The following is a 13,630-nucleotide window of genomic DNA, read 5'->3' as shown; positions in this document are numbered from 1 at the left end:
TGGGCTCTTGGAGAACTCATTTCTTGACTAAAACCTGCAAAGAATGGTGACGCTGGAGCGCTATGGCCAGGCTAGAGGACCAGATTGTCTGCATTTGGGAGGGGAGAGATAAGGGTGAGTTCAGGGGCAAGAGAGATGAGGGACAGAGTGGTGGTCCTCAGGGAGGCTCAGGCAAGTCAACCAGCAACCACAAAGGTGAGCTGCGGGGAGTCCAGCCTGGAAGCTTTGCCAAGTGAGTCTTGAAGGTGGAAACTGGGGAGGGACTCTTGAAGCAGAAGCTCAGGAAACTGTCTGTAGTGGGAGAGAGTATGTCCTGTTGGGCCGAGTATGTCGGGTCTGTGCGGATGGTGCATGGTAGAAGGGGGTGCGGGGTGCATCTGTTCTCCAAGTGGGTGGCTGCCTTCAGGCCAGTCGGTACACAAATCCATGAAGTGGCCAAATACTGGCCAGTTAAATGGGCTTGTTAAGGGGAAATTCACTCCGTATCCACGAGGAGGTGACTCTCATTTGAGTAGACACTGTCAGGTTTGGTTATGGTTCTCAGGCAGAAGATCCCTGCCCCTCCTTCACTTCATGTAACAAAAAGTGAGTTATTTTTCTTTTGGGGAGTGTTTAGTGAAAATGGTGCTTGAGTGAGGGGGTGCCTGGGTGGCTCAGTCGCTTAAGTGTGTGATCTCAGTTTTGGCTCAAGCTCAGTTTGGGATCAAGCTCTGAGCACAGTGCGGAGTCTACTTGGGATTCTTTTCCCCTCCCCCCTCTCTCCCCCTCTGGTCTCCTGTCCCTCTCCTTCTGCTCAAGCTCTCTCTAAGCTAACTAAATAAATAAAATCTAAAAAAAAAAAAAATGGTGCTTGAGTGAATCCTATAGTCCTTTCCTTCTATTCTCTCACTCCCCCACCTCCTTCCCTCCACAAAGAGTTCTTGGTTTGCATCATGTGCCAGGCCCCTGCTGGGTGCTGGGGATTGATTCAGAGCCAGGCAGGGTAGGATCCCTGTGTCCAGCAGCCTGACCTCCATTTCTCCCATGCCAGCTAGGGATGGAAATCAGGGTGACTGTCCTGGAAGCTTACCACGGTGACACCAGGTGCTAGGGCCAGCCAGCAGAATGGAAGAGCCAGGCCCTTTGTTAAAAAGATTATTAAGAATTTTGGGTTGGGGGCAGCCCCGGTGGCACAGCGGTTTGGCGCTGCCTGCAGCCCAGGGCGTGATCCTGGGGACCCTGGATCTAGTCCCACAGAAGGCTCCCTGCATGGAGCCTGCTTCTCCCTCTGCCTGTCTCTCTCTCTGTGTGTCTCTATGAATAAATAAATAAAATCTTAAAAAAAAAAAAGAATTTTGGGACGGTTGCAGCAGTGGAGTCTTAAACTGCTGCTTAAGAGCGTGGGGCCCTTCAGAGGGTGGCCAACACAGCCAGCCCTGCTGTGCACTGTGTTCCTGCCCAGTGACCCCAGGGGCAGAAGGGAGTGGGGAGGCAAGAGAGAGGCTGTAACAAAAGGAGGGGGAGAAGAAGGTAGCTGAAACCCTTCTCGGCTTCCATCCACACTAACCACCCACAAAAGGCCCATTGTCTTTTTTCTTACAGTAAGTGTCCTGATCCCTTGGTTATTTGCAGAATCACATCTCCACAGGGCCTTCTGTTGTCATCCTTCCAGTTTTTTATCATTTCATATAGGGGAGGACACTGTCTTCTGATTTCTATGCACCAAAGCTGGGTCAGGAGAAGGGAGCGCGTGGGGAGGGGTGTGAGGAAGGGGAGAAAGTTCTGATACTTGACTGAAGATGACATTTTCCAAAACTGGCCAGTGAGAATTTGATTGGCAGCAGTTCTGTTAGTTGACTGAGTGCTGAATGGAGCTGTGTATTCAGCTGTGAGATGGATGTCCCTACACGGGTGACAGGGTTCACTGTTAATAGACCAGAGGTGACCAGCTCCTGTGGTAGGCAGGTTTGTGGGAACCACAATCTGATTTTGTGAACTTGAATATCCAGACACTTCAAAAGTGTAAAACTGCAGTTGGACTAACTCCTGAGTGATAGAGAAATCTGTATCATGATGGCATCAATATTCATATTTATATATGAACTGTGGGAGAGAGAGAACATGAGCAACCTCCTCTTTGCCCAATAAGGAGAGTGTTGGGGAGGATTTCAGCTGAGACTAGTCTGAGCTACTGCTATTAATAACCATTTTCTTCTGGAAGCAAGACCTACAGAGGGGAACAGAAAAGATGAAACTTACTACAGTCTCTGTTCTAAAGTTAATTTTATGTGGGGTGCTGGCTCAGCCGGTAGAGCATCCGACTCTTGATCACAGGGTCTTGAATTCAAGGCCCACATTGGGCTTAGGGCCTACTAATAACAAAAAGAGTTAAATCTATTTTGTCTGATATAAGTATGGCGACTCCAGCTTTCTTTTGACAGGCATGATAAGTATCTCTCCATGCTCTCACTTTCAATCTGCAGGTGTCTTTAGGTCTAAAATGAGTCTTTTGCAGGTACCATATAGATAGGTCTTGTTTTGTTTTGTTTTTTTTTTTTAATTTTTATTTATTTATGATAGTCACACACACACACAGAGAGAGGCAGAGACACAGGCAGAGGGAGAAGCAGGCTCCATGCACCCGGAGCCCGACGTGGGATTCGATCCCGGGTCTCCAGGATAGCGCCCCGGGCCAAAGGCAGGCGCTAAACCGCTGCACCACCCAGGGATCCCCCCTGTTTTTTTTTTTTTTTTAATCCATGCTGTCACCCTATGGCTTTTGATGGAGCATTTAGTCCATTTAAGTTCAAAGTAATTATTGATAGATATGTATTTATTGCCATTTTATTATTTGTTTTAGGGAGAAAAGACAAAACTCAAGAACTAGATGGGTGAATTTTGCAAGGACAAAGTTACTGATGGGAGAAATGAGTAGTGATAGGTCTGTGTGGGCTGAACTGGAGCTGTGGGGTGGCAGACTGTGAGAATGAGCTGGTGGGAGGGGCTTTGGGCCAGTCTGCAGGGTGGGGTCCTGCAGGCCCTCACGCCCATCCCCCTCTTTCCTGTTTGCTTAGGAGGTCGCCACTTGCTTTAGGCTCTAAGTGATTTAGATGCCTGACCAAGGCTCCTCTGGAGGGGACTGCTTCCTAGGTGAGCACAAGTAAGCCCCACAGCCTTTTGCACGTTACGAGTGTAGAGCAACACACAGCTTTCCATGGGTGCTAAGTGCTTTTAAGTAGAGCTTACTTTCTTTTTCAAAGCAGAAATGAGGTATTCAGCTTGGAATGACTGAGAAATTTTCCACTGGATGGGTTGAAAACTAAGTACTGGGGCGCCTGGGTGGTTCAGTTGGTTAAGTGTCCAACTGTTGATTCTGGTTCAAGTCATGATCTCAGGGTTGTGAGATCCAGCCTCTTGAAACATGCTCCATCCTTGGTACATAGGCTGCTTAATATCCTCTCTCTGCCTCTCCATCTCCAGCTCCCCACCCCCATCCCTGTGCCTGCATGCGTGTGCACACTTTCTCAAAAACAAAAAAACCCAGGGGCACCTGGGTGGCTCAGTGATTGAGCATCTGTTTTCGGTTCAGGTCGTGATCCCCAGGCCTTGGGATCGAGTCTTGCATAGGCCTCCTTGCATGGAGCCTGCTTCTCCCTCTGCCTGTGTCTCTGCCTCTCTCTCTTGATCTCTGTCTCTCATGAATGAATAAATAAAATCTTAAACAAAAACAACAACAAAAAACTCCAAGTACTAATGAGGTCAACCTGAAATACTTGATTCCCATATAGCAATAGTAATTATAGCATTATAATGATAATAATTATCATTTATTTAATACCTGTCAGGTACCAGGCACCATTGTAAGCGTTTTACATAAATTATCTCTTTATTCTTCACACCAGCCCTCAGGAAGCAGGTGATATTATTTCCTTAATTTTACCAAGATGGAAATTGAGGCACAGAGAGATTAAATAACTTGCCTAAGGTCATAGATGTGTAAAATCAGTGCTGAAATTCAAACTCAGGCCATTTGACTTCAGAGCCTATACCTTTTACCATTATAAACTATTTAGCTCTGAATTAGACAAGCTTTAGCATCATGAGAATTAGGTGACCTCGGTCATAGGGAGAGCTAGTGAGAGGACACAAATGACTCAACACAGCTCATGTCTTATGAATGGCAAAATGTCTCAAATCTTAATAGTGAGGATCAGTTCATTTCAATGATTTTTAATACCTTAGTTATCATCCAAATAACCAGAATAGAGGTCATAGATTGTGGGCACATAAATCTAAGAATATGAGAATCACTGATCAGAGGGGAGCCAGGACAGTGAGGACAGTGTAATGGTGCTTGGCATTTTTGTAAACTCACCATGTGGCTCAGAAAAACCCTTCCTTACCAATAAGGAAATGAAAGCTCGGAGATAGTAAATAACTCATGCAGAAAACATATTTAAGTTTCTGAGATGGCATTTGAACACACCCACAAAGACTTCAAAAGCTGGGCTCTGTCCATACTCTAAGAAGTTAAAGCTAATTTTATACATTTTTTACTGGTATAAAGTAATATAACTGAAAATGTCTGGATTAAGAATACAGCATGATTTTTATGTTAACTGATGGCTATTTGTTATCAGTTACATGTACCAGGAACACGGTGACTCTTTTTTTGCAAACTGTTCTTGCTTAGAATTCATCTTGCACCTAAGGCCAGCACAAGGAATAGTAAGATAAGACATAGTTCAGATATGCATTGTTGTAACCAGAATTTTGGCTGATGCAAAGGCTTAGCTCGCCGGGGTCTCACTCCCTATCCTCCCACCTGCCACTGCTCGGTGCTCCACATCATTCACTATGACCTCTTTGAGTTTTCCTGCACAACATCTCCGGCCCAAAAGGACCAAGTTAACCTGTGGTGAAGATATTTTGAAGTGGCACAGTCTTGCTTTGTTCACTCTAGTCACATAAGAGACCCTGCTGTGTTGCTTCTAAAACAATGTTCTAGAATGAGCATCAATAAGAAGAGAGGCCCCTGGGCAACCGACTCCTCCAAAACCTGTTGCTTGCGAGGTTGCACAACTGCAAGAGACATTTGGACTTTGCTGTTGGCGGTACGCTCAGTCCAGAGTGCTTGGTGTCCAATTACACTGCTCAGCAGTTTTATTCCTATTGGTAAAAGAATTAGGTTTTTATTGGATGCTACTCAGTCTTTAAACATATAGTGATTGCCTAATGGAAACCCGTGGGCAATTGCTACTGGAAATAGAAAATATTCAAGGTGAAGAGCTCAAAATTTTCAAAATGTGTTTGGAATGTTCAAAGGACCAGGTCAGTCTGAAGGGCAGGCTGTTGGGATCCTTCCTGGCTCCCATACACATATTCTCTCTGTGCTTCCCAGATACTGGCATTGTGACGTGTTAGCATTTCCCTTTTTTCTCAAGAGGGCCGAAAGAAGGTGCCCAGAACAAAACTGAGTCTTTGATATATCCTAATTTGAAAAGTATAAGCCTCAGTTTTCTTATTTGATTAAAAGAGGTATTCATGGGATGTTGTACTGAAAATGCTTTGTAAACCAATATATTATCGTTATTCAGTTCACTATAGGAGTTGAATAGGACATTGTCACAAATGAAATTATAATAGTATTTGGTAGAACAGAGGGCCTTATTAATATGCACCTCTATAGATGGTTTCTAGAGTCTGACTGCCATCATAGAACTAGTGATTGATCTGATTAGAGACGTAAAGACGTACTCGCCCTATTTGACAAATAAAGGAAGTAGTTTCTAATTGAAATTGAAGGATGGGTGAACTTTAAATGGAGTCTTGGCAGATAAAGAGGCTAGGTAGGAGAAGAAGAATGTTCTAGACGGACCTGATGATACAGTGTTTGGTGTGTGGTCTGGTGTGCCCTAATGTGTTAAGGGCATAATGTGAGATGAAATTAGAAAGGTAACCCAGGAGCAGATGGTGGAGGACCTTGAATGCCACAGTCAGGATTTGTGTCAAATTCCCTGGTAATTCATAGGGATTTACCGAAGGCTGTGGAGAAATGTACAAGTCTTCTGTATTTTGCCATGATGCCTCTCATGTCAAAATAACTTGCCCAAGAGATGTCTTAGACAGGCAAAGCATGGAGACAGGGTGGCTCATGGGAAGCCACTGAATAGTGCTGCAAGATGAATTCTAAGCAAGAATAGTTTGCAAAAAAAAAAAAAACAAAACAAACAAACAAACAAACAAACAAAAAAAAACAGAAGCAGAGGAGAACTTCCAGTCTGGAGGTGGGAACACAGCAGAGTTTGTCCGAATACACCCATGTCGTAGGTGATTTCCTTATCGGTCCCATGGCTGGGGGCTGTTATCAACTCTCTGACACACTCAATGCATGCTGTGGCCAGTCAGCTCTGGTTTGGCCCATTTTCTCCAGCTGTTGCCAAGACCTCCAGGAAGCCCATTGAGTGCAGTGACAGGCCCTTCCTCTTAAAGGAGAATGCCAGCTACTTTCAAAGGAATGGGTACTGATTTTTTGGTACTCTTCTCTATTTGTGATCTCATGGCAACAGAGAACACACAGATCACTCCTGCTTAGAGTTCCGCGATTTAAGATTCACAGAGCAGTTGGGTGGGCAGTTTTTGAAGACAGCCTTTGGTTTTTGTGTTCTTTTTCCTTCTTGGCCCAGCACAACTAGTTGAATACAGGAAATTAAGATCACATTGTCTGGTTGCTCACTGATTAAACTGCATTAGATTGACAATCTTTAAGCCCTGATTATTTTGTTTTAAAATCATCTTCATGTGCATAAATATGCATCATTCCTAGCCTCAAAAGGTGTTTGTTAAAAGTTCTTTTGAAAGTAGTCCTGGGGCGCCTGTGTGACACGTCAGTTGAGCCACCAACTCTTGGTTTTGGCTCAGGTCCTGATCTCAGGATCCTAAGATCAACCCCCGCATTGGACTCTGCGCTCCGCGTGGAGTTTGCTGCTTATGATTCTTTCTCCCTCTCCCCCTGCTGCTCCTGCTCGTGCTCTCTCTCTCTCTCTCAAACGAATACATCTTAAAAAAAAAAAAAAAAGAAAGAAAGTAGTCCTGAGTTATTCAGGATTCAGAGTAGTAGTTGTAAAAATAGTCACATTATGTGCCGTAAAAGAGATGCTGAACTCTATACAGGAAGTGTCCTGGCTTCCACATTTCTGCCTGTTGGGAGAAAGTGGAGCAGGAGCCCTCGTTGGGGAGAAACATAATAAAGATATGCCTCTCTCTGCTTAAGAAAGCCAACCACAAATAGAATGAGTATAATTTTGCAAAGTATGTTGGAAGGAATAAACCTCTTTAGCAATATAATTAGTAGATATTGTACTCAAAGCATTCCTTGCAGAACATGAGGTTTGTTTCTCTGTGGGTATTTTGTTCTACCACTGTCAAAAGTGATGCTATTGGTCTCTGATGTATAGTTTATAGCCTAAGAAGAATAACACAGAAGGACATGTTATAATATATGGGGAAAACAGCAAAAGTACAAACATAGAAATTACGTTTAATGTTTGCTTTCATTTTTCATCAATGTTGCCTTTTTTTAAAAAAATTATTTATTTATGAAAGACACACACAGAGAGAGGCAGAGACATAGGCAGAGGGAGAAGCAAGCTCCATGTAGGAAGCCTGACGTGGGACTCAATCCCGGAACTCCAGGATCATGCCCTGAGCCAAAGGAAGACGCTCAACTGCTAAGTCACCCAGGTGTCCCTGTTGCTTTTGATGACAACAAAAAAGTAAATAAAAGCAAATATTATGTGTAATTGAGCTTTAAACATTTCCTGATGGCTTTTACTTATTCAATAATCATTCATTGATAGTGGCTACAGGATGCTAGGTAGTGTCTAACGAATTGGAGATAGAAGTATATAGACATGGCCAACATGCACATGAGAAAATGCTCTGCATCACTTGCCATCAGGGAAATACAAATCAAAACCACAATGAGATACCACCTCACACCCGTGAGAATGGGGAAAATTAACAAGGCAGGAAACCACAAATGTTGGAGAGGATGCGGAGAAAAGGGAACCCTCTTACACTGTTGGTGGGAATGTGAACTGGTGCAGCCACTCTGGAAAACTGTGTGGAGGTTCCTCAAAGAGTTAAAAATAGAACTGCCCTACGACCCAGCAATTGCGCTGTTGGGGATTTACCCCAAAGATACAGATGCAATGACACGCTGGGACACCTGCACCCCGATGTTTCTAGCAGCAATGTCCACAATAGCCAAACTGTGGAAGGGGCCTCGGTGTCCATCGAAAGATGAATGGATAAAGAAGATGTGGTCTATGTATACAATGGAATATTACTCAGCCATTAGAAACGACAAATACCCACCATTTGCTTCAACGTGGATGAAACTGGAGGGTATTAGCTGAGTGAAGTAAGTCAATCGGAGAAGGACAAACATTATATGTTCTCATTCTTTTGGGGAATATAAATAATAGTGAAAGGGAATATAAGGGAAGGGAGAAGAAATGGGTAGGAAATATCAGAAAGGGAGACAGAACACAAAGACTCCTAACTCTGGGAAACGAACTAGGGGTGGTGGAAGGGGAGGAGGGTGGGGGGGTGGGGGTGAATGGGTGACAGGCACTGAGGGGGGCACTTGATGGGATGAGCACTGGGTGTTATTCTGTATCTTGGTAAATTGAACACCAATAAAAAATAAATTTATTAAAAAAAAGAAGTATATAAAAGACTTCAACTACCAGGGAGCTCCAGTGTATGGGAGTGATGGAAGTGTAGCTATCACATCATGATGCCACCAAATACGGCAAAGGTGGAAGGGCACACTAGGCTCTTTGGGAGCACAGAGAAGAGAGTGATGAGCAGAGGGAAAGCTTCATGGAGGTGGCACAGCTTGAGCTTGGTCAACACAGATGACTTGTTTCAGTGACAGTTCCAAGCAGAGGCTAGAGGGGTGAAAAGGCATAGAATGAGTGAGAATATATGGTTTAACTGGGAAAATTATGAGCAAGGCAGCAATTATTGATTGCCATTCCCCTTCTTGTTGTTCAAACCCAATTCCAGCTAGGTATTGGCAGCCACAAGGTTCAGAGATGCAAGGTCCCTTTAATAGTGTAAGCCCATTGCAGTACATCAGTTCCCCTTACCGATGATCTGCTTTCAGTGTAGGCTGCTGTTATGAGTTGAACTGTGTCCCTAAAAAGACATGCTGGAGTCCTAACTCCTAGTACCTGTGAATGTGATCTTATTTGGAAAGAAGGCCTTGGTAGATGTCATCAAGTTAAGATGATGTCAATAAAGTGGGCCTTAATCCAATATGACTGGTATCCTTCTAAGAAGAGGAGAGTGCCATGTGATGATGCAGACACACGGGGAGAACACTATGTGAAAGGTAGAGGCAGAGATTGGAGTGATGCATCTAATAAGCCAAGGAATACCAAGGATTGCTGGTAACACTAGAAACAGAGAAATGCATGGAACAGATTCTCCCCTAGAGTCTTCAGAGAGGGTACAGGGTTGCCAACACCTGATTTTAACCTTCTTTACTCTGGAGATAATAATTTTTAAAAATATTTAATTTTTTTATTCATGAAAGACACACACAGAGAGAGGCAAAGAGACACAGGCAGAGGGAGAAGCAGGCTCCATGCAGGACACCCAGGACTCTGGGATCACATTCTGAACCAAAAGCAGATGCTCAACCGTTGAGTCACCCAGGCATCCCTGGAGATAATAATTTTTTAAAAAATTATTTATTTATTTAGAAAGTGTGAATGGGGGGAAGGGCAGAGGGAGAGGGAAGGAGAGTACATCAAGCAGACTCCCAGCTGAACACCAAGCCTGATGTGGGGCTTTATCTCATGATCCTGAGATCATGACCTGAGCTGAAATCAGGAGTCAGACACTTAGCTGACCAGGCCATCCAGGTGCCCCAAATGTTTGTTGTTTTAAGCACCCCAGTTTGTGGGCTTTGTTACCGTAGCCCCAGGAAACTAATTGAGTTGGGTTAATGAGACACAAGGGGAAGCAGCTAGGGAATTCCTGGAAGGCATTTCTTCCCTCTCCCTCTTAGAAAGAAATGACATTTGGGGGGATTTCCCCTGTCTTTCCATTACAGTTACTGGGTATGGAGCTGTTCCAGCCATCTCTGAACAGCAAGGGGATAAATCTGAGGACAAAGGCCATGTACAGAGCCTGGTAGGATGAGAATGTGCAGGCCTACTATGTCATTGAGTGGTGGAATTATCCTAGAGTTTCTGGATTTCGTATTGTATGAAATAAAATTGCTCATTCCTTGTACCACCTTAAGTTTTCTGTTATCTGCATATGAAAACATCTTAGCTAATAATGAAGGGTTAGTGGTATCTAGAGGAAATAATTGGGGCCAGGAAATCTTTATTTCCTACCAGCTGCTGACCATGGCCACCGTTCCCAATCAGTCTTAATGATTTATTTATTTATTTTAGAGAGAGAGCACAGGAGGAAGGGGCAGAGGGAGAGAGAGTCTTTTTTTTTTAATTTTTAGATTTTATTTGAGAGAGAGAGATAAAAAGCATGCCCGCACACAGAGGGAGAAGGAGAAGCAGACTCTACACTGAGCTGGGAGCCTGACAGGAAATACAAGATTTCAGGATCTTGACCTGAGCCAAAGGCCGACCGACCTACTGAGCCACCTGGGTGCCTCCCCATCCCCAATTAGTCTTATGCAGAAGGGACACTCCCTACAAAGGCACATGCTTTATTACTAGCTAGTCCCAGTTCCATGAAGGCTTCTTCCCCAGCAAAGCAAAGTAGGCTATATATGAGCCTTGAGGGTTTTGTACATATTTCCCACCCCACATGCAGCTACTCTCCACTCACCCTCTGGATTTCAGCTTAGATACCGTTGCTTTGAGAAGACTTCATTGGATCCCAAATTTGGGTTAGGTGCCCTGTTAATGGCTTTCTGGGCACCCTGGACTTGCCTCACCTTAGCATTTACCACACTGTGGTGTGGTTGCCTGTTTACTGTCTCTATCTCTCACTAGACTGTAAAGTTTGGAGGCAAATACCGTGAGTCCCTGCTTCCTGTTTCATGCCCAATATAATACAAAGCCTGCCTCGCAGTAGGCACTTGATAAATATGTACTAAGTGAATGAAAATAAGAGACATGGCAGTTTGCAATCCAGAGTTTACCTACAACATTCTGACTAGGGCCTCGAAACGCAGGAGCTGGGCAGGCCGTTAGCAAAACAAGTGAGAAAGTTAGTGTTTGTCCCTGGCTTTGGGGTCCTATTCTGAGATTCTTTCACCTTTCTGACTTATCATTTCCCTTCCATCTTCTACTCCTCTCTCCAATTGCCTTGGGGAGGAGGATGGAGAGGAATGATCATGGGTTACCTAGAATGACTAATCTATTACTACTTCTGGGGGAACACATTGCTTTAAATATTAAACTACATGGAACTAGGTCTCCAGAAAGCTCCTAAAAACTTAATGTCAAGAATTTATGATAGAGCAAGGAGCCAGAAGCAAGTGGGTAGGTGCTTGCCTACTTTGGGCTCCTCCCCCACTTTTTAAAAAAAATTATTTTTTAAAGTAATCTCTACACTCCATGAGGGACTTGAACTCAGGATCTGGAGATCAAGAGCCACAAGCTCTAGGGACTGAGCCAGGCAGGGGCCTCTGTCCCTGGTTTCAGTAAGAACTTTGGGAAAATCATGTTTGATCCTTAAAAACATTTCCCGTGATGATTTTTTTTTTTCCCCACGATGATCTTGCTGTGGTGTTACCTCCATCTAAGGTCACTGATTACATGGGTTTCCACCGTATTTGTTTCATCTTTACGGTGAAGGTTATTCATTCACTCAACAAAGATCGGATGCCCCGCCACGTACGCACCACATATGGTGCTGAGCACCAGGTCATCCTGGTGGAGCCTACAATCCGGTGGGGGCAGCTCTGGGCGAAAACACAAATCAATTAGTATTTATTTATTTTTAAGATTTTATTTATTTATTTATTTATTTATTTATTTATTTATTTATTTATTTATTTATTTATTTACTCGTGAGAGACACAGAGAGGCAGAGACATAGGCAGAGGGAGAAGCAGGCTCCATGCAGGGAACCCGATGTGGGGCTCCATCCCGGGTCTCCAGGATCACGACTTGAGCCAAAGGCAGACGCTCAACCGCTGAGCCACCCAGGTGCGCCAATCAATTAGTATTAAAATCTATTCCAAGCGCTGTCAATGAGAGCAAGATAGAGAAAGGTGCAGGGATCCCTGGGTGGCGCAGCGGTTTGGCCCCTGCCTTTGGCCCAGGGCGCGATCCTGGAGACCCGGGATCGAATCCCGCGTCGGGCTCCCGGTGCGTGGAGCCTGCTTCTCCCTCTGCCTGTGTCTCTGCCTCTCTCTCTCTCTCTGTGTGAACTATCATAATAAAAAAAAAAAAAAGAGAGAAAGGTGCAGGGAGGGGACCCAGTCAGGGTGGTTAGGGACGACTTCCGGAGAAGGTGACGTTCTAGCCGAGATTTAAAGGATGAGAAGGCTCCAGGCCCCGGAAACGGTGTCGAGTTTACCATAAGGCAGTTAAAAATAGCCCCCTACCGCTCCGGCAGCCTTATTGGACGACCGCGCTAGGCGGCGTCGCCGCCAGCAGTAAAGATGGCCGGCGGGCGGCGGGGCGGGGCGGGACGTGCCTGCGGCCTGATTGGCCGGCCGGGCAGCGTCACGTGGGCGGCCGCCGAGCATCCGGGCTCCCGGCGGCGGCGCTGCGGAGGCTCCCGGGAGCGGGCGGCGCGGCGAGCGGACGGCGGCGGCGCCTCCCGGGCCGCCCGCGTGGGCCAAGCGGCACGCGTGCCGAGCATGGCGGGCTCCCTGCCTCCCTGCGTGGTCGACTGCGGCACCGGGTAAGAGCCGCCGGCGCCCGCCCCGCTTCCGCGCGGCCTGCCCCCGCCCTGGCGCCGAGCACCTGCTCCGCGGCCCGCCCCGGCTCACCTGGCGGCCGCAGAGCGCCCCTCGCGGGGCCGAGCCCGGCCGGGCTCTGCGCTGGCCACCTGTGCGCCCCGCCCCCTCCTCTCGGCCCCGGGCCGCGCGCCGCCGCCGCTCACCTGGCCGGGCGCGGCGCTCGGCATCGGCACGCGCACCTGGCCTGGCCTTCCTCCCGCGCGCGGGCCCAGGCGGACCTTCCACCTGCCCGGCCGTGGCCCGACCTGTGTCCCCCAGTGCATGGCCTTTCTTGCTCGTCCTTCTTGACCACTTGTGGAGGTTTTCACGTCGCTCTACCGACTTGACACCTCGTGTGCAGCATGCTTTGCTGCCTCCAAGTGTTGAATGCCTCGCTCGGCTGAGCTCTTGCTTCAGTTTGCGTGCACTTGCCTTCTCGCTTAAAAAACACGTTAAAAAGGCTCCATTTTGAAAAACAAAGTCTAAATTTGGGAAAGCCTCTTTGTGGTGTAGTTTTTTTTTTTTTCTTCTTCTTCTTTACTTTTTGGTTGAGATGGTGTCTTTTGATGTTACATCGTGCAGAAGAGCTAGCTACCTTAGGAAATCTCCGGTTCAGTGGTCCAAGCTCAGCTGATTGTAGGAACGTGAATCCGTCTAGCTGGTAGTTGGGAAATTCAGGCATGCCTCCTTGCTTTGTAGATGAAGTACTCA

The 13,630-nt window shown here is 46.1% G+C and overlaps 1 protein-coding gene across 3 annotated transcripts in view; it reads left to right on the top strand.

The window, feature by feature from the left end:
- The first annotated feature begins 12,742 nt into the window (after positions 1-12,742).
- ACTR3B (actin related protein 3B) overlaps positions 12,743-13,630 on the top strand; it is an 85,058-nt gene continuing 84,170 nt past the window's right edge. For 2 of the 3 annotated variants that reach the window (XM_055335057.1, XM_055335053.1), the window contains exon 1: positions 12,743-12,882. Coding sequence is in view for 1 of the 3 variants with exons in the window: in XM_055335053.1 (XP_055191028.1) it covers positions 12,839-12,882 (44 nt within the window). In the remaining 2 variants the exon portion in view is untranslated. The remainder of the gene's footprint in view (positions 12,883-13,630) is intronic. The other variant, XM_055335055.1, reaches the window with a different exon arrangement.

The sequence above is a fragment of the Nyctereutes procyonoides genome, unplaced genomic scaffold (assembly GCF_905146905.1).
Source record: "Nyctereutes procyonoides isolate TBG_1078 unplaced genomic scaffold, NYPRO_anot_genome, whole genome shotgun sequence".
Lineage (NCBI taxonomy): Eukaryota > Metazoa > Chordata > Mammalia > Carnivora > Canidae > Nyctereutes > Nyctereutes procyonoides.
The sequence above is the reverse complement of the archived record's forward strand: the minus strand, read 5'-3'. Positions and strand labels throughout refer to the sequence as shown.